This window comes from Anomaloglossus baeobatrachus, chromosome 4 (assembly GCF_048569485.1).
Source record: "Anomaloglossus baeobatrachus isolate aAnoBae1 chromosome 4, aAnoBae1.hap1, whole genome shotgun sequence".
In the NCBI taxonomy this organism is placed as follows: domain Eukaryota; kingdom Metazoa; phylum Chordata; class Amphibia; order Anura; family Aromobatidae; genus Anomaloglossus; species Anomaloglossus baeobatrachus.
This window is the reverse complement of record NC_134356.1, coordinates 224,317,819-224,339,951: the sequence shown is the minus strand read 5'-3', so window position 1 is coordinate 224,339,951 and position 22,133 is coordinate 224,317,819. Positions and strand designations below refer to the sequence as shown.

General features: G+C 43.7%; 1 protein-coding gene across 1 annotated transcript in view; it reads left to right on the top strand.

The window, feature by feature from the left end:
- LOC142303385 (sodium-coupled monocarboxylate transporter 1-like) overlaps positions 1 to 22,133 on the top strand; it is a 99,752-nt gene that overhangs the window by 8,512 nt on the left and 69,107 nt on the right. The window contains exons 2-5 of the mRNA XM_075344691.1: positions 13,834 to 13,899; positions 17,632 to 17,683; positions 18,160 to 18,227; positions 18,740 to 18,894. Coding sequence (XP_075200806.1) covers positions 13,834 to 13,899; positions 17,632 to 17,683; positions 18,160 to 18,227; positions 18,740 to 18,894 — 341 coding nt within the window. The remainder of the gene's footprint in view (positions 1 to 13,833; positions 13,900 to 17,631; positions 17,684 to 18,159; positions 18,228 to 18,739; positions 18,895 to 22,133) is intronic.

The following is a 22,133-nucleotide window of genomic DNA, read 5'->3' as shown; positions in this document are numbered from 1 at the left end:
CAAGGGTTACTCCAAGCGGAGTCTCCCTTTTTTCCAAAAATTGGGCCACACAGACACTCACCCCTTCAGTGGCAGCACTTGTGCCCCAGTTGTACACTTCACAGCTAGATTTGCATCAAGCACATTCAAAAATACGCCATACTTAACCGTCCCCAGGATGACACCGGGGTAGGTAGCAAAGTCTTTCCTGATCCCAGCTCTGTTCATCTTGGATCATTTTTAAAAACAATGTAAGCAAGGGTTACTCCAAGCGGAGTCTCCCTTTTTTTCAAAAAATTGGGCCCCACACACACCCACCCATTCAGTGGCAGCACTTGTGCCCCAGTTGTACACTTCACAGCTAGATTTGCATCAAGGACATTCAAAAATACGCCATACTTAACCGTCCCCAGGATGACACCGGGGTAGGTAGCAAAGTCTTTCCTGATCCCAGCGCTGTTCATCTTGGATCATTTTTAAAAACACAGCAAGGGTTACTCCAAGAAGAGTCTCCCTTTTTTCCAAAAATTGGGCCACACAGACACCCCATCAGTGGCAGCACTTGTGCCCTAGTTGTACACTTCACAGCTAGATTTGCATCAAGCACATTCAAAATACACAAGCATTTACTCTCCCCAGGATGACACAGGGGTAGTAAATTCCTTGTGGATCCATGACTTGTTCATTTTGATGAACGTTAGTCTGTCCACATTGTCACTGGACAGACGCGTGCGCTTATCTGTCAGCACACACCCAGCAGCACTGAAGACACGTTCAGAGACAACGCTGGCAGCTGGACACGACAAAATCTCCAAGGCGTAAGTGGAGAGCTCTGGCCATTTTTCAAGATTTGAAGCCCAAAATGAGCAAGGCTCCATTTGCAAAGTAATGGCATCGATGTTCATTTGGAGATACTTCTGTATCATCCTCTCCAGCCGTTGACTATGTGTCAGACTTATTGTCTCTGGTGGCCTTGCAAAGGAGGGTCTAAAAAAATTATGAATAGATTCAATAAAATTGCTGTTACCAGCACCAGATACGGTGCTACTGGTACGGGTAGACTGTTGAAGATGACGAGACCGTCCCATGTTTGTCAAGTTACAACTGGGAGATTCACTCCCTGCACCTGCACGGTTGTTTGGTGGAAAAGCCGAGCTAAGATCGAGTAACAGCTTCTGCTGATACTCCTGCATACGTGCGTCCCTTTCTATGGCTGGAATTATGTCACAAAATTTGGACTTGTACCGGGGATCTAATAGTGTGGCAAGCCAGTAGTCATCGTCACTTCTAATTTTGACAATACGAGGGTCATGTTGGAGGTAGTGCAGCAAGAAGGCACTCATGTGTCTTGCGCAGCCATGCGGACCAAGTCCACGCTGTGTTTATGGCATAGAGGTGCTAACCGTTCTTTCTTCCTCTGACATCTCCCCCAACCTCTTTCAACTGAAATTTGACCAAGGTCTCCCTCATCCGCTGAGTCTTCCATGTCCATGGACAGTTCGTCCTCCATTTCTTCATGTTCTCCTTCACCTTCCTCAACATTTCGCCTGCTACCATGCGCCCTTGTTGATCCCTGTCCCCCATGGTCCCATGCCTGCCGCGTTGGTGATGATGAACGTCTGGACCTTGGTGATGTTGTTGTGTCTTGCGCATATGAATCCTCCTGTAGTTCCTCCCCTTCCTGTTGTCCCACCCCCTGACTCCAAATAGTGTTTAGCGTGTGCTCCAGCATGTAAATGACTGGAATTGTCATGCTGATAATGGCATTGTCAGCGCTAAACATATTCGTCGCCATGTCGAAACTGTGCAGAAGGGTGCATAGGTCCTTGATCTGAGACCACTCCATCAGGGTGATCTTCCCCACCTCTGCATCTCGTTGGCCCAGGCTATACGTCATGACGTATTGCACCAGGGCTCGGCGATGCTGCCACAGTCGCTGTAACATGTGGAGAGTCGAATTCCAGCGTTTTGGCACATCGCATTTCAGGCGATGAACCGGCAGGCCGAAAGACTTCTGGAGCGATGCAAGTCGCTCAGCAGCGGTGGTTGAACGGCGGAAGTGAGCAGACAGTTTTCGTGCCCTGTTCAGAAGGCCATCTAGGCCGGGATAGTGTGTTAAAAATTGCTGGACAACAAGGTTCAACACATGAGCCATACAAGGCACGTGTGTCACCTTGCCCAGGCGAAGGGCCGCACCCAGGTTTGCAGCATTGTCGCACACGGCCTTACCAGGATGCAGGTTGAGTGGAGACAACCATTTATTAATCTCAGTCTCCAGAGCTGCCCACAACTCAGCCGCTGTGTGACTCTTATTTCCAAGACATTTCAAGCTAAAGACCGCCTGATGCCGTTGCGCTCTGCTGCCAGCATAGTAATGAGGGGTGCGTGATTCCTTCTGCTCAGTGAGAATGCTGGTGGCCTGACCAGGCAGGCTTGGGGCGGAGGTGGAGGACCCAGATGAGGTGGAGGAGGCAGAAGCAGTGGCGGAACTTGGACAGACAGAGGATTGACACACAAGTCGTGGGGACGGCAAGACTTGTGCAGCAGACCATTCACCATCTATCACCATAGTTACCCAGTGCCCAGTAAGCGACATGTAACGTCCCTGTCCATGCTTACTGGTCCAAGTATCGGTGATGAAATGCACCCGTTCACACACAGAGTCTCTCAAGGAAGCGGTGATGTTGTGTGCGACATGCTGGTGTAGCGCGGGCACACCTTTCTTAGAGAAGTAGTGGCGACTGGGCATCTGGTACTGGGGCACAGCGACAGACATAAGGTCTCTAAAATCCTGTGTGTCCACCAGGCGGAAAGGCAGCATTTCGGTAGCCAAGAGCTTACAGAGGGATAAAGTCAACCTCTTAGCTTTGTCATGGGTCGCAGGAAATGGCCTTTTATTTGTCCACATCTGAGGGACAGAGATCTGGCTGTTGTGTGTAGATGGTGTTGAGTAGGGTATCCCTGGAAAAATGCAGGTTTGTGAGGAAAGTGCAGGCGTAGACATGATGTTGCCTTCATCCATTGTTGGTGCTATCGATATCTGAGAGAGCTGTACACACGCACTTGTTTCCCCTTCCAAACCAACTGACGACCTACCAAGCAAACTGCCTGTTGTGGTTACAGTGGTGGAAGTTGTGCGTGGAAAACCAGGTGTGACAGCTGTCCCCACAGTCCTAGAAGATGAAGAGCGTGCGGATGCACTGGAAGGGGCAGGCGGTGGATGGTTCGCTCCGCTAGGCCGCATTGCAGCACGGTGAGCTTCCCACTGGGACATATGATTCATGTGACGATTCATGGATGAAGTTGTCAAACTGCTGAGGTTTTGCCCTCTACTAACAGAATCACGACAAAATTTACAGATCAGATAATTTGGGCGATCTTTTGCTATGTCAAAAAAGGAACAGGCTAGGCAAGGCTTAGAGGGCATGCGACCTACTGATCCACCCCGACTAGTGCTCAGAGGCACAGTGGTGGCTGAGGATGCAGTTGTAGACGTTCTACCAGTACTCCGACTCTGTCCAGGAAGGCGCAAGGTAACTTCGTCGTCAGTTGCATCCTCCTCCACCGTCTCTGTTGACCTCCTCGAGGGCCTGACTGTGGGTTGACAGTAGGTGGGATCTAGAACTTCCTCATCAATTGTTGTGTTTGCACTCCCCTCACCCTCAGACCGAGCCTCTTCTTGCCCTGACCGAATATTTAAGCTGTCATCCCAATCTGGTATCTGTGTCTCATCGTCATCAGTATGTTCCTCATTGTCTATTACAACAGGTGTTTCAGTTTGTGAATAAGGGTCAACATTATGCTCAGAAACTTGTTTATCACGGCCTGAATCTAAGTCACAAAGGTTCTGGGCATCACTGCAGACCATTTCCTGGTCTGTACTCACTGTAGCTTGGGAGCAGACCTCTGATTCCCAGGCTATAGTGTGACTGAACAGCTCTGCAGACTCAGCCATCTCAGTTCCACCATACTGTGCAGGGCGGATGGAGACTTCAGAGCTGGGAGAAAGCAAGTGTGATTGGGATGACAACTCAGAGGACTGGTGTTTTTTGGATGCAGTAGTTGAGGTGGAGGAGAGGGCACTTGTTGGACCACTTGAGATCCATTCAAGCATTTTCTTTTTTTGGCCATCATCTACCTTTGTTCCAGTTGTTCGTGTCCGTAAAAAAGGGAGCACATCGGATTGTCCACAGTAAGTAGTAGACATCTTACTTTTGCTGGAAGATGGTCTATCTTCAGCAGATGTTAATGGAGCTTTGCCACCTTCCCCATGGACAAACCCTTTTTTTCCGTTTCCAACACGCCTCTTCCCCTTTCCACCAGCATCTGTCATTTTGCCACTCATTTTGATTGCGACAAGATTGTGCACTTAAAATGTGGTAGTAAAAATTGAGAGGTGGTGTAGATTGCAGCGGTGGTCTATCTTTATTAATAGCAGAATAAATAACAATAACTATCCCTGACAATGCAACTACGGCCCTTAAACTGGCAGCATAGTTTGCTAGTATAATGGCTTAGTAAAAATGAGTTTGAGTGTGCAATGCAGAGGTGCTGCACATAGATTTGCACTAGTGGGACACTAATGGAAGTCCAACAGCCACTTTTAGGATGCCACTAAGTTTAATCAGTGTTTGCTAGTATAATGGCTTAGTAACAATGAGTTTGAGTGTGCAATGCAGTGGTGCTGCAAATAGCTTTGCACCAGTGGGACACTAATGGAAATCCAACAGCCACTTTTAGGATGCCACTAAGTTTACTCAGTGTTTGCTAGTATAATGGCTTAGTAACAATGAGTTTGAGTGTGCAATGCAGAGGTTCTGCACATAGATTTGCACTAGTGGGACACTAATGGAAGTCCAACAGCCACTTTTAGGATGCCACTAAGTTTAATCAGCATTTGCTAGTATAATGGCTTAGTAACAATGAGTTTGAGTGTGCAATGCAGTGGTGCTGCAAATAGCTTTGCACCAGTGGGACACTAATGGAAGTCCAACAGCCACTTTTAGGATGCCACTAAGTTTACTCAGTGTTTGCTAGTATAATGGCTTAGTAACAATGAGCTTGAGTGTGCAAAGGGCAGGAGGGTACAGTGGCAGGGTTGTGGGTCTGGGTAGAAGAAAGGAAGCCTCACTTTCTATCCCTCCTAATGGGGAAATGCAGCGAGGAAATCCCTGACCTTAGCTACACAGACGCTGTCATCTTGTGTAGCTGTTAAAATCTGTTTTCACGGACCTGACTGTCACCTATGGCTCTGACCCTGCTGGTATTAGCCCTTACAAGGACTAATAGAAACTTCTATCCCTATTCTGTATAGCGCTGTGTGTAGCGCGTACACAGCAGTATCGGAGACAGGAGCTACGCCAGCGGTGACTGACACCAAGGACGCAGAAGGCAGATAATGGCGTGCTGGAGGAAAATGTCCGTTTTTATAATGCAGGGACATGTGACATGGACATCCTATCACACATGCCGTTGCTTCTCTGGCTAAAAGTCCACTTAGCTGTGTGTGTGTCTGGGATTGGCTGACATGCTGGCCCGCCCCAATACACGCGCACGCTTAGGGAAGGAAGACAAGGAAAAAAAAAAAAAAATGGCATCCAAACAGCAGTGATCTGAATGCGCTGTAATTTCATAATAGTGTGAGTCACATAGTGACTTACACTATTACAGCGGAAAGCCAACTAGTAATTAGCTTGTCTTTTTGCTGCTAGAACCGTTCTCGAACGTATCTAGAACTATCGAGCTTTAGCAAAAAGCTCGAGTTCTAGTTCGATCTAGAACAGCCCCCAAAATCACTCGAACCGCAAACTGGACAACCACGAACCACGAACCGCGCTCAACTCTACACATAACATATACAGCCAGAACATAACACATACAGAGAGCACATAACACATACAGGCAGCACATAACACATACAGAGAGCACATAACACATACAGAGAGCACATAACACATACAGGCAGCACATAACACATACAGGCAGCACATAGCACATACAGGAAGCACATAACACACACAGAGAGCAGATAACACATCAGGCAGCACATAACACATACAGACAGCACATAGCACATACAGGAAGCACATAACACACACAGAGAGCAGATAACACATCAGGCAGCACATAACACATACAGACAGCACATAGCACATACAGGCAGCACATAACACATACAGAGAGCACATAACACATACAGAGAGCACATAACACATACAGGCAGCACATAACACATACAGAGAGCACATAACACATACAGGCAGCACATAACACATACAGGCAGCACATAGCACATACAGGAAGCACATAACACACACAGAGAGCAGATAACACATCAGGCAGCACATAACACATACAGGCAGCACATAGCACATACAGGAAGCACATAACACACACAGAGAGCAGATAACACATCAGGCAGCACATAACACATACAGACAGCACATAGCACATACAGGCAGCACATAACACATACAGAGAGCACATAACACATACAGAGAGCACATAACACATACAGGCAGCACATAACACATACAGAGAGCACATAACACATACAGGCAGCACATAACACATACAGGCAGCACATAGCACATACAGGAAGCACATAACACACACACAGAGAGCAGATAACACATCAGGCAGCACATAACACATACAGACAGCACATAGCACATACAGGCAGCACATAACACATACAGGCAGCACATAACATATTCAAAAAGCACATAACACATATAGAGAGCACATAACACATACAGGCAGCACATAACACATACAGACAGCACATAACACATGCAGACAGCACATAACACATACAGAGAGCACATAACACATACAGGCAGCACATAACACATACAGGCAGCACATAGCACATACAGGAAGCACATAACACACACACAGAGAGCAGATAACACATCAGGCAGCACATAACACATACAGACAGCACATAGCACATACAGGCAGCACATAACACATACAGGCAGCACATAACATATTCAAAAAGCACATAACACATATAGAGAGCACATAACACATACAGGCAGCACATAACACATACAGGCAGCACATAACACATACAGGCAGCACATAACACATACAGAGAGCACATAACACATCAGGCAGCACACAACACATACAGAGAGCACATAACACATACAGGCATCACATAACACATACAGAGAGCACATAACACATACAGGCAGCACATAACACATACAGAGAGCACATAACATACAGAGAGCACATAACACATACAGGCAGCACATAACACATACAGAGAGCACATAACACATACAGGCAGCACATAACACATACAGAGAGCACATAACACATACAGGCAGCACATAACACATACAGAGAGCCCATAACACATCAGGCAGCATATAACACATACAGACAGCACATAACACATACAGAGAGCACATAACACATACAGACAGCACATAACACATGCAGACAGCACATAACACATGATTCCCATTATGCTCACCTGCCCGTGATGCATTTCAGAGCCCACCCGCGCATCTAGCTGAGGCACGGCAGGGGCTGGGGTAGACAGGCCCCCCGGTCTGAGATCAGCGGTGCCCCCCCCCCCCATCTGAGATCAGCGGCACCCGCCCCCCCCGGTCTGAGATCAGCGGCGCCCGCCCCCCGGTCTGAGATCAGCGGCGCCCCCCCCTCTCTTCACCAGGCCCCTTCCTTACACCAGGAGCATATACATCACATAGAAGACACTGGGGCTGGAGCATACATATCACATAGGATACACTGGGCCTTGAGAATATTCATCATCTAGGATACACTGGAGCTGAAGTATACACATCACATAGGAGACACTGGAACTGGAGCATATATATTACATAGAAGACACTGGTCCTGCTGCATAAACATCACATAAGATACATGGTGCTTCACATGTGTGTGACTTGCGCTCTATTGCAAGCTTCATCTGTGTGCAATTCTAATAGTGGACAATCACCCCTTCATGAACTGGTAGCTTGAGAGTGGTTGCTTTGTCAGTATTTTGCATCTGTGTTGTCTCCTTTATTAAGGGGGACTACTGCATCCTGTCTTTGCATTTTTTGCTATGATCTCGGCTGATCAATACCATTACCTTTTTGCTATGTCTATAAATAAATTTATCTTGGAAGTATAAAAAAATCCTTATTTATTTCGCTATGCTTATGCTTTTATTTTATTGGAGTATAAGGACCCATAAGGTATGGGGACTGTTGAAGTTGAGTTGTGAGCTTGCGTATTTTGGCCAATATATATGTATAAAATATAAAAAAAAAAAAAACATGTGGTATTGATTTATATATTTTTAGAGGGTGTCTTTTTCTATGTTTATAGGATACATTATGGTTGCAGCATTTAGATCACATAGAAGACAGTGGTGCTACAGTATAAACATCATATAGGCGACACTGTGACTCTTTCATATACATTACATATGAGACACTGGGACTGGTGCACAAACATCACATAGAAGACACTGGGAGTGGTCCATATACATCACATAGGAGACACTGGGGCTGGAGCATATACAGTATATCACAAAAGTGAGTACACCCCTCATATTTTGTAAAATATTTTATTATATCTTTTCATGGTACAACACTGAAGATATGACACTGTGAGTGCCATCTTTTTTGCACTCATATGCTGGGGTAGTAGAGTGCGGGTCTCTGATGCTAACAAGCTGAATAAGCTTATCAAGAAGGCAAGCTCCGCTGTTGGTTGCAATCTGGACTCTTTTGAGGAGGTAGTGGAGAGAAGAACTCTGAAAAAGTGTATGGCGATTATGAATAATAATGCACATCCATTATATGAGCTGTTCATGAGACAGAAGAGCACCTTCAGTAACCGGCTAATCCTTCTGAGGTGTAAGAAGGAAAAATATAGGAAATCATTTGTGCCAACTGCTATGGGAAGGTACAACAATAACAGTAGTGTTAAATCTTCAAGGTATTCGAATATGTACTTTATTTCTTCTACTTTCAGTTCACCCGCTGTGTATGACCTAATCTAATGTATAATGTTCTTCTGTCAACTCTACTGTCTTGTCAATTATGTAATTCATGTTATGATTTAAGTTGTGCTGCTGTGATACCATAATTTCCCACGGGATCAATGAAGTGTATCGTATCGTATCGTATACACTGCAAAATAGTCAGTGTATAATAGTCTAAATGAGGTGTGCCCTCTAAATTAATCAATGCACAGACATAAAATGTCAAAACCATTAGAAATAAAAGTGATTACACCCCTAAGTGAAAATAGTCAAATTGTACATAATTAACCCCTTCAGCCCCCGGGCGTTTTTGCGTTTTTGTTTTTTGCTCCCCTTCTTCCGAGAGCCGTAACTTTTTTTATTTTTCCGTCAATCTTGCCATATGAGGGCTTTTTTTTTTGCGGGACGAGTTGTACTTTTAAATGAAACCATAAGTTTTACCATATGGTGTACTGGAAAACGGCAAAAAAATTCCAAGTGCGGAAAAATTGCAAAAAAAGTGTGATCGTACAATAGTTTTTGGGATATTTTATTCACCGTGTTCACTATATGGTAAAACTGATGTATCTGTGTAATGCCTCAGGTCAGTGCGAGTTTGTAGACACCAAAGATGAATAGGTTTACTTGTATTTAAGGGGTTAAAAAAAATTCACAAGCTTGTCCACAAAAAGTGGCGCAGGTTTTGCGCCATTTTCCAAAACCCATAACATTCTCATTTTTTGGCATCTATGGCTCAGTGATGGCTTATTTTTTGCGTCTCGACCTGACGTTTTTAATGGTACCATTTTTGCGCAGATGCTACTTTTTGATCGCCTATTATTGCATTTTGCGCAAAATTTGTGGCGACCAAAAAACGTAATTTTGGCGTTTGGAATTTTTTTGCCGCTACGCCGTTTACTGATCCGATTAATTGATTTTATATTTTGATAGATCGGGCATTTCTGAACGCGGCGATACCAAATATGTGTATATTTTTTATTTTTTTAACCCTTTAATTTTCAATGGGGTGAAAGGGGGGTGATTTGAACTTTTAGGTTTTTTTTATTTTTTTTAATTTTTTCAAACTTTTTTTTTTAATTTTACTAGTCCCCTTAGGGGGCTATAGTGATCAGCAATCCGATCGCTCTGCCCTATCTGCAGATCTCAGTTACAGAGCTGAGAACTGCAGATTTGGTGCTTTACTTTCAATGCCGGCTGTATTCCGGCATTGAGAGGAAGTGACTCATGTTAGCTACAGGCATCATCACATGATCCTGTGCTACCATGGCAACCACCAAAAGTCACATGATCACTCACGTGACTTCCGGTGGGCGCGGCGGTAAGTAAAAATCGTGACCGCGCGTATATACATCTCGCTGCCAGACTTTGGCAGCAAGATGTAAGGGGTTAATGTTAGGGGTGGAATGCGATTTCACTCGTAACATGCAGGCACACATGTCAGCTGTTGAAAACAGCTGATATGTGCACCGATCGCCGCATCCTGCCCGTGGCAGGGGGCGGGGCTTAGCGGCACACGCTCCATGATGGAAAGATCCGTCAAAGGTCGTTAAGGGGTTAAGCATATTCCCTTCCCAATGTCATGTGACTAATTATTGTTACAAGGTCTCAGATGTGAACGGGGAGCAGGTGTGTTATCGCTCACACACTCTCTCATTCTGGTCACTGGAAGTTCAACATGGCACCTCATGGCAAAGAATTTTCTGAGGATCTTAAAAAAAGAATGGTTACATAGAGATGGCCTAGGCTATAAGAAGATTGTCAACACCTTGAAACTGAGCTGTAGCTCAGTGGCCAAGACCATACAGTAGTTTAACGAGACAGGTTCCACTTAGCATAGGTCTCGCCATTGTTGACCAAAGAGGTTAAGAGCATGTGCTCAGCATCCTACCCAAGTTATAGTCTCAAAATAGATGTATGAGTCATGCCAGCATTGCTGCAGAGGTTAAAGGGGTGGTGGGTCAGCCTGTCAGTGGTCAAACCATATGTCGCACACTGCATCAAATTGATTTGCATGGCTGTCGTCCCCTCTTCTAAAGATCATGCACTAGAAAGCCCACAAACCATTTGCTAAAAACAAGCAGACTAAAACCATTGATTACTGGACCCATGACCTGTGGTCTGATTAGAACAAGATAAACTCATTTGGTTCAGATGGTGTCAAGACTGTGTGATGGCAGCCAGGTGAGGTGTACAAGGACTAGTGTGTCTGGCCTACAGTCAAGCATGGAGGTGGGAGTGTCATTGGCTGGAGCTGCATAAGTGCTGCCGGCTGTGGGGAGCTACAGTTCATTGAGGGAACAATGAATGTCAATATGTACTGTGACACTCAAGCAGAGCATGATCCCCTCACTTTGGAAACTGAGCTACAGAGATGATCACTGCCTTGCTACAGAAAGTGAGGGTAATGGTGCTGGACTGGCCAAGCATGTCTCTAGACCTAAATCCTATTGAGAATCTGTGAGGCATCATCAAATGGAAGGTGGAAGAGCGCAAAGTCTCTGTAACATCTACCAGCTTTGTGACGTCACCATGGAGGAAGGACGAGGATCCAGTGGCTCTTGTGAAGCAGTAGTAAATGCCATGCCAAAGATAGTTAAGGCGGTGCTTGAAAATAATGGTGGCCTCACAAAATATTGACACTGAGGACACAATTTGTCAACTGGGGTGTAGTCACTTTTATTGCCAGTGGCTTAGACATTAATGGCTGTTATTTAGAGGCCACACCAAAATTTACACTGACTACTTTACATTGTATCAAAGTATCATATCTTCAGAGTTGTTCCATGAAAAGATATAATAAAAATATTTACAAAAATGTGAGAAGTGTACTCACTTTTGTGATATACTGTACATCACCACAGTTTTTATTTTTACTGGAAAAGTTTTTATTGTCAAGTTTAGGTAAAGCAATTACATTTAGTAATTTTATTATTTAAAGCGCAGCAATCACCAGGATTTTCGTATATAACCTAAAGCCAAGAGCTATACTGGCACAATCAGGCTGAGTGTATACATACATGTAGTTGTCAGCTCAGATGTTTAGGTTTTGAAACACAAGAAAGTAAAGTTTGTAAAATCGGCAGCTTCTTGATTGACAGCAGCTGAGGACCAGATAATATCTGGGATGGATATTCATAGTTATCCCCTCACCCATTAGTTATGCTAATTCTATTATAAAATCATTTTAGTTTGTGACTAACAGGACCTGTGCTGATGTCATACCCATGTGACCAAAAGGGGAAGGACCTCAGCCAATATAGCTGATACCAGGAAGCAACATTTTTCTGTTGGCTGAGGCCCCGCCAACTATTGTAAAAAAAGAGTAAAAAAAGAGTGCACATAACATTTTTACTATATATATCCCATCAACTTTGCTGGAACTGTAAGACACTACGCAGCAAAAATATGCAACATCAAAAACTCATTATGGCAATATAAAGGGAACCAATCACCAGGATTTTCGTATATAAAATAAAGCCAGTGCTATACTGGCACTATCAGGCTGAGTCTATACATACCTTTAGTGGTCAGCTCGGATGTATATATTTTGAAATCCAAGAAATTAAAGTTTATAAATCATCAGCTTCTTGAGTGACAGCAGCTGAGGATCAGATAATAGCTGGTGGGTATTCATAGTTATCCCCTCCCTTTGCTAGAATTAGTATAAGTATTATACCATTGATTTAACTTTTCACTAGGAAGGACCTGTGGTGAGCTCAAACTCATATGACAAGAAAGGGCCGGCCTCAGCCACCAAAGCTGATACCATGAAGCACCATTTTTCTGTTTGCTGAGGCCTCACCCCTTCTAGTGACATGGGTATGACCTCAGCATAGGTCCTGCTAGTGAAAAAGTGAATAGATGGTATAATACTTATACTAATTCTAACAGGGGGAGGGGATAACTATGCATACCCACCAGATATTATCTGCTCCACAGCTGCTGTCACTCAAGAAGCTGATGATTTTATAAACTTTACTTTCTTGTGTTTCAAAACCTAAACATCCGATCTGACCACTACAGCAATGTATATGCTCAGCCTGATAGTGCCGGTATAGCACTGGCTTTAGGTTATATACAAAAATCCTGTTGATTGGTCCCCTTTAACCTAAAAGCGTAGATCATAAAGGGTTTTTTAGAAAACTTTCTTCCATCACGTCAACAGTGCTGCAGTCAATTCCTGTGCTCAGTGACATTTTGATTTTTTTTATGATTATATCAGTGTGTGGAAGAAAATTTTCTAAAAGACAACTTCCTTTAAAATGGAATGTCTACTAATGGACAACTCTTTCTTGTGAGCTAAAATGTCCCACATACAATGAAAATAAACATGTACTTACCTCCAGACTGCCACTGTTCAACTAGTGCCATAATTACTGCTTCAATCACATGTGGTTACTGTGGATTTGTATACATAAATCATGTGCAGTCCAGACAGTGGCAGGGTAGGGAACACCCTGTCTATTTAGTTAGGTTAGCCCTGACGTACAAGTTCAGTTATGTGTAATGCAATTTGTTCGCACCACATTCTGATGGGTGGCAGATATACAATTGATTAATCTGAAAAAAAACATCATTCCTTCCCTATTTGCTTCCTTTTTTCTTTAATCATCAAACTGGCATGCATTTGCAGGGCTAGATGCTTACTTCTAGCAAATAGTGGCAATCTCCGCAGCATTCGTATAAACCTATTCTGACATATCTCTATAATATGACAGTAACCTTATATTCCATATGTTGGTAATAATTCAAGTTAAAGCCCTATATAATACCGTTTATCAAACATTTTGTCTTGTTTTCTTTAAAAACTCTGGAAGTGACTAATGAAATGTTTCTTATAGTATCTGGAACTCCGATTTAACAGAACCGTGCGGATACTCGGAACACTCATTTTCATCATAGAGATGGTTAGTAGAAAAATATATCTTTATATGTACAATCAATAAGCAGAACAAGGCTTATCATAGATGCACTATAGATGTCATACCTTAAGGGGTTGTACTAAGTTCACAAGCTATCAGCTATGGTGTTACAGCGGGAATTAGAGGACTCCTGGCAAGCGATGCAACACAAAGGGTACACCAGGGAAAGAATACAACAGATGACCATGTCGCTAGGGAGAGGGGAGCAGGGTCACTGCCTAGAACTCACCTGAGGCTGACCCCTGCACGTCCTAACGTCCCGAGACGGGTCCTCCCCCTTGTCCGCTGTCATGTGCCTAGGCCCTCGCTGGCCCTGAACTCACCCTGCCTAGTGTGAAGGCGAATAAAACAATATGAGGAAGGTAAGACAAACAGCGGAAAGACTCAACAATAGTTCTCCAGAGCTACCCAAACAGGAAGCTTCTCAGCTGCAACAGAAACAACACCTCAGCTTCTCCAGAGCCAGGCTCCTTCAAAGTGGTCAATTATAGAATGAGCTATAGCCAGCATAGTAGAGAATAAAGAGTGAGTTTATATAGCGGAAGGGAGTGGCTGCAGCTGAAATTAACAGCTACAAGTCAATTTCAGCAGGATAGAAAATAGACCTTAAACCCTTCAGCACTGAATGGAATGAAATCTTCTCTTCCTTCTGAAGATAAGCGATGAGGGAATTCTAAAATTATCTGTGATCAACCATACAGTGCGATACACTTTTGACATATGGACATAATCGGTGGTAACTTGCACATTACTCATTTCATGATAGGTGGGGGTAAAAAAGTGCCAGCAATGGTACTCAAGCAATCTACCTATACTGTGAATAGGTGGTAACTTGCAAAAATCTGTCATCACTTGAATTCTCAGGCTGTATAAAGTAAAGGGGATTTAAAATTCTCTAAACTTATAACAGAAGTCGAAGCACAATAAATATATACACTGTGTGCAGAATTATTAGGCAAATGAGTATTTTGATCACATGATACTTTTTATACATGTTGTTCTACTCCAAGCTATATAGGCTTGAGAGCCAACTACCAATTAAGTAAATCAGGTGATGTGCATCTCTCTAAGGAGGAGGAGTGTGGTGTAATGACATCAACACCCTATATAAGGTGTGCTTAATTATTAGGCAACTTCCTTTCCTTTGGCTAAATGGGTCAGAAGAGATTTGACGGGCTCTGAAAAGTCCAAAATTTTGAGATGTCTTGCAGAGGGATGCAGCAGTCTTTGAATTGCCAAACTTTTAAAGCGTGATCACCGAACAATTAAGCATTTCATGGCAAATAGCCAACAGGGTCACAAGAAGCGTGTTGGGCAAAAAAGGCGCAAAATAACTGCCCATGAATTGAAGAAAATCAAGAGTGAAGCTGCCAAGATGCCATTTGCCACCAGTTTGGTCATATTTCAGAGCTGCAATGTTACTGGAGTATCAAAAAGCACAAGGTGTGCCATAGTCAGGGACATGGCCAAGGTCAGGAAGACTGAAATACAACTGCCATTAAACAAGAAACATAAGATAAAATGTCAAGACTGGGTCAAGAAATATCTTAAGACTGATTTTTCAAAGGTTTTATGGACTGATGAAATGAGAGAGACTCTTGATGGGACAGATGGATGGGTCAGAGGCTAGATCAGTAAAGGCAGAGAGCTCCACTCCAACTTAGATGCCAGCAAGGTGGAGGTGGGGTACTGGTATGGGCTGGTATCATCAAAGATTAACTTGTGGGACCTTTTCGGGTTGAGGATGGAGTGAAGCTCAACTCCCAGACCTACTGCCAGTTTCTGAAAGACAACTTGTTCAAGCAGTGGTACATGAAGAAGTCGGTATCGTTCAAGAAAAACATCCAACTACTCCACAGCGTGGCTGGCCAGTAAAGGTCTAAAAGATGAAAAAATAATAAGATGACCCCTATTTTTACCTGATTTGAACCCCATAGAGAATCTGTGGTCCCTCATAAAATGTGAGACCTACTGGGAGGGAAAACAGTACACTTCTCGGAACAGTGTCTGGGAGGCTGTGGTGGCTGCTGCACGCATGTTGATCATAAACAGATCAAGCAACTGACAGAATCTATGGATGGTAGGCTGTTGAGAGTCATCAGAAAGAAAGGTGGCTATATTGGTCACTAATATTTTGGGGGTTTTGTTTTTGCATGTCAGAAATGTTTATTTCTAAATTTTGTGGTTATATTGGTTTACCTGGTGAAAATAAACAAGTGAGATGGGAATATATTTGGTTTTTATTAAGTTGCTTAATAATTCTGCACAGTAATAGTTACCTGCACAGATATCCTCCTAAGATAGCCAAATCTAAAAAAAAACCACTCCAACTTCCAAAAATATTAGGCTTTGATATTTATGAGTCTTTTGGGTTGATTGAGAACATAGTTGTTGAAAGATTGAATCTTGTAGTCAAAAAGGTTGAAAATAAAGAACATTGTTAAAGATTTATGATATTAGTTTAGCAATATTTAATTCTAAAATGCCAGGTGCAATTGCTGGGATACGCATCTACCCTGAAAATGGGGCTCCAATGTGTAACCTGCATTTTCTATAGGATTTTTGAAAATTACAGGATAAGTTTGTTTGTTTTCAGTAGACCTATACCTTGAATGGAAAGAGCAGTGCATTCATAGCCACCTCTTCACAAGTGGTGCACAAGATATATGCAGGTCTAGCCTCCAGACCATCGTTCCCCAACTCCAGTCCTGAAGGCCACCAACATTGCATGTTTTCAGGATTTCCTTAGTATTACAGAGGTGTTGGAATCATCATCTATGCAGGTGATTAAATTATCACCTGTGCAATACTAAGGATACCCGGAAAAAATGCACTGTTGGTGGCTCTTCAGAACTGGAGTTGGGAAATGCTGGTCTAGACAGTGTTCTTCTACTCCAGTCATCAAAAGCCACCATCAGATCATGTGGATTTCCTCAGTATTGCCCAGGTGATACTAAGTAAAGGCTGAACACAAGAGCTGATGGTGGTTCTTGAAGACTGGAATTGGGGAACACTGCTCTAGTATATGCAATGTTCAATAAAGCAACTTTAGTAAATGTAGTAATTTTGATTGCAATTTTGTATACCTACGTATCAATAGAAGTTATCACATGGAAAGACTTGGCTGGCATGACATGTACGTAATGGTTACACAAATCCTCTTAGGCAATTCATGCTGCCCAAACTATGGGCAGCATGAATAGCAAATTGGCTGCACGAGTGTGGCCATATTATCTGAAATGCGTCAGTGCTTCAGAAAGAATATACTTTGAAGGTCTTGCAACACTGCAGGTGATTGACAGGTCTCTCCCTCATGTGTACATATCAGCATTGCTGAGAAGAGCCGCCCACGGGCAGTGCTGTACTAGTCTTGTTTCTGTCTATGGTTCCCGGCCAGATCTTCAAGGCAGATGTTCTCTGAATCGTCTGAGCATTTTCAGTGAACACTATACCTGGCTGCTGTTATGCAGTCTACAGTTTGTATTGTCATCCTTATACAAGAAAAAGATATCTTTGAAACGTCTTAGCCATTAAAAGACATCAAACACTGGGAACGCTCCAATTTTAGTATTTATTGTCATCCTGGGCAGCCTTTTTACTGAATGCTCCAAAATCCTCTGCTCTGGGTGACAGCTTTATTGGTCTTTTGGTTTGTTACGTTTTGTGTGATCCCTTGCATAGTGTCAAAAGGTGTGAACAATTGTGTTTTTGTTTCAGATACTATATACAGGGATTGTAATCTATGCACCTGCTCTGGCATTAAATCAAGGTTAGTATAAGCCTTATTGACAATCCTAGCCCTACTTCAGGCAACACTAGTGCAGAATAACCAAGAAAATACAACTGCACTCTGAATACTATAATATGCAAACATTGAATATATGAAATTGGAATTGCATTACTACTATAGAAAATACGTTAAAAAATTAGATACTTAGTGCACAAATATGCCAATTAATGAGAACTCAACAACCACGGCAAGGCGTATCTTTGTTGGGACCCTAGCCAAATATGTCTGTCTTGGGCTGAAAGTCTACAATTTTAAGGGCAAGCAGGATCCAGCACTAATTAAAAAATGCCTTAGGTTGATTGGAGGAGTGCTCAATCAGCAAGGAGCACTAATGCAGTTAGCATCTGCCCAGGTTTATTGACTGCTAACGTCGATTTCAAGGTCTAAATACCTAAAAAATAGCTGTAATTTCTATTCTAAATTTATAACAACATTTTTTTGTGTTTTCCTTTTAGTTTCGGGATTTAATCTTTGGGGAGCAATGATTGCAACCGGATTAGTGTGCACTTTCTACTGCACTCTGGTATTAAAACAGCATTATTACCATTATTATGTACTTAGCCCTGCAGCAGTAAATGCAGCATTATTACATTATGTAGTTTGCTATGTCTTGTAACTTTCTCAAACTACTGTGATTCATAATGATTGACATTTACGGTACTTTTTTCTCTGATTGTGCTGTCTGTTCAAAATGTGACAGAATAAATACCGCACCCAAAAAGTTTGTAAAGAAGCGTTATGAAAAATGCTTGATATTTATGCTATTTTTTACATTTTTAAAAATCGATCTGGGTATTATATTTCATATATTAACATGGGGCTGTTTACCGTAAGTTCTATTGAGCCGCAATACTAGAAACAGCCTTTGGACAAAAGTAGTAGTGTTTCAGTGTACCCAGATCATTCCACGTGCTCTCTTTAGACTAAAATGATTTTTTGGGGATTTTTAGTAAAAGACAGATAATCAGTCTCAAATCTAAAGTAGTCAGTAAATTAATCGTATAAAACCTAATCTTAAAATGATATTCTTTCTAGGGTGGTCTGAAGGCCGTAATCTGGACAGACGCATTCCAGATTGTGATTATGTTGGCCGGTTTTATAGCGGTCATCATACGAGGTGTGGTAGTGCAAGGTGGAATCCAGACAATCATCAATGACTCCTATTATGGTGGGAGGCTAAACTTCTTTGAGTAAGTACCGCTTCATTTTCCAGGCCAGGTTTACAGAGGGCAGCATGGTGCAATTTCATACCCTACCATAGCTCATATAACTCTGGCAAAAAAAGTTGCACTATGTTCTATCGAATGTTGTTTCATAGAGGTATTATTCCCAGGAAATATTGCTTCTATAAGACAATAAAGGCACACTCTACTGCAATATCTGCATGTTGTACCGTATGGAATTATAAAATCTCTGCAGTGCTGGTTGATTTTTCATGAAAGCAATACATGCACTGTAAATACTATATTGAAGTGAAGAGACCTCCCATTCACACTGTGGAAAAAAACCCACATAAAGTTTAAAGAGGACCTACTATGCACCATTATTACAGTGGTGTGAAAATATGTTTGCCCCCTTCCTGATTTCCTTTTCTTTTGCATGTTTGGAACACTTACATTTTTCAGATCACCCCAAAAAATTTAATATTTGAGAAAGATAATGTGAAGCCCCGCTAGTATGTGTCGGTGCAGTACCTTCAGGGACTCCACGTGGATGGAACAGTCTGGTCACAGGTAGGGAACCTTATTTTAGGATTGTCGTGACGCCACTCTCAGTATTGCGGTCAGCGGGGACCGCCACTGCAGATTAAGGGATGCCTGGGGCTGATGGTGGGTGCAGTCAGTATATTAGCCCCCTGAGAGTGAGGCAAGCCCCAGGCCCCGGTGTATGTGTGTGGGACCACAGGTCGCAGAATGACTCAAACACAGTCCAAGAAGTCTTTCAACGTGTTTACTCACTGTTTGGAGGTCACGGTGAGATGCCCGGGCGACACTGTGATAACCAGGTTGAACCAGGAATTCCAGGAGGCCGTTCTGAGGGTAGCTGTCCACTCGCCTTCCTTGCACTCTTTCTGTTTTAGGAGGATCCTTTGCTTGAAGCGTGGTAGGACCCCTCCAGGGAAGCTGTTACCACCCTGCTCCCCTCTCTCTGGCTCGTCTGCCGGCAGCGTGGCCTTGGTGGGATGGCTTCTGGCCCTGTCCCCTTATGGGCCTGGTGATTGCTGCTTGGCTCAAGCTCTGTGTAGTCGTGGTGAGGGCATGAAGTACCCCCCCCCACCTGTAGGTTAAGCAGCTCTGGATGATCTGCTGCCTGTACTGGGGACCTAGTTCCCCTTGTGTGCTCGGATACCGGGATCTCCGTACTCAGCCACCCTTCTCTCTGGATGATTTTCAGGCCGACCCACGGTACTCCTTTCTCCCCCGCTTTCAGCTACTGCACTCCTCAGGACCTGTCTGACACGAGAGCTCCTCTGCTCCCTTCCACACACTTCAACTTCTTCCTCCAGACTCTCCTCTTCCTCTCTCTCTCTGCCCTGCTTCCTAGCAACCAGCCCCTGAACACACCCCCAGCTGGGAATTGAAAGTTAACCCCTTCTGGCTACCCAAGGGTCCCCTCTTGTGGTGTGGGAGGCCTGGTCACTATATGTTTGTGTGTGCACCTCATCCTGGCCTTTGGAGATTACCTGGAAGCATTGCTCCCGCATGGGTGCAATACTCTGTGGTGCCTGACCAGGTCAGGGGCGCCACATTCCCCCTTAGTTATCATCAGCACGTCCTCGGGCTGCAAAGACAAGAGAAAGAAAAAAGGTAAATACAAACTTTTCCCACGCAGGGGCAATTATTTACATTTAAACATACCAGGTACCATTCCACCACCAACCACCCACATGTCCGAACCCCACCCAAAAAACCTCCAGGAGGTAGGTCGCCGGTCCTTTTGGTGACCAGGGCTGGGCCATCACATTCCCCAGACCTTTCCTCCAATCTTCCTCTCCTGAGGAGAGTGGTGTAAGGTAGGCCCCATAAACAGGCGTACCCGCTTCCGAGTGTTGGAGGGCAGGCCCCATAAACAGGCGTGCCCCCTTGTTGGTGCAGAGCCATGCCCCTCAACAGGCAGACTCTGTGGTTGATACCAAGGAGGTAACTTTTTACAATGCAAAAGTTTGTGGTTAAATCCAGTTCATAACCGGTGGTCCATTTTTTAAAATGCACGTGAACTAGTGTAAAGAAAACATTTTAAAGAGGTCTCACAATAGTCCTTGTGGGCACATTTCGCTTAAACGTTACCTAACTGTAAACAGGTTAAACATTACATTTCATACCGTCACTTTGAACTAAACTGTACTTTCTCTATAGCGTAATGGGAGCTGACCAAAGTTGCTGCGGGTTGATCTACGCAGTACTATGCTGTCATCTGTCTGAGGTTGTGTCCTCCCACCCGATGTATGTGTCTCAATGTGAATAATGGGTGTACTGGGTATTGATACCAGTGCATGGTCTTCTGCTTCAGCTACATTTGGCTCTTCCAGGTTCTGAACAGGTTCTTCTGGCTCTCTTACTTCTCCAGATTGAGGGAATGTAATAACCGGAATAACTACTGCTCCATTGTATTGAGGCCAACTTGCTGGAAAATCTCCAAGTACAGTATGGATCATCTTTTCTTTTGGTTCTTGAACTGGCAAAGGGTTGGGAATTTCTTCAGGGATTCTTAGTTGTTCAGGACATTTCTTTAAGCGATCTCTAGAAACGACAGCTGTTGTTTTTCCTCCATCTTTGCTGATAAGGCATGTCTTTTCATTGCTAAGCGTCGATGGTAACACAGTATAGGGTTCTTCTTCCCAGTAATTGTCAAGTTTATGACGTCTTCTCTTTCTTTTGAGAACTATATCTCCTGGCATCAAAGGAACAGCAGGTGCTTTTCGATTGTAGGCCTTTTCTTGTTTCTCACGCTGCTGAGTCAGGCTTCGCTCCACACACTCTTGTACTTTCTTGTATTGGGCTTGGCGGTTGGAATCCCAATCAGCACCTTGTTGATGGTCTTCAGGGGTCTCAACTCCCATTTCCAGATCTACTGGCAATCTCCCTGGTCTGGCCCTCATCAGGTATGCCGGTGTGCAGTTCGTGGAACTCACAGGGATGTTGTTATACATGTCCACTAGATCGGGCAGCTTTTCCGGCCACTGACTTCGTTCTTCTAGTGGGAGCGTCTTCAGAAGGTCGAGAATGATGTGGTTCATCTTCTCACACATGCCATTGGTCTGAGGATGGTAAGGCGTAGTACGGATCTTCTGGCAGCCGTATAGGTTACAAAACTCCTTAAACACTTCAGCTTCAAAGGCTGGTCCTTGGTCAGTGAGCACTTGATCTGGATAGCCATGTGGTCGACAGAAGTGTGTCTGGAAAGCTTTGGCTGCAGTTTGACCTGTCAA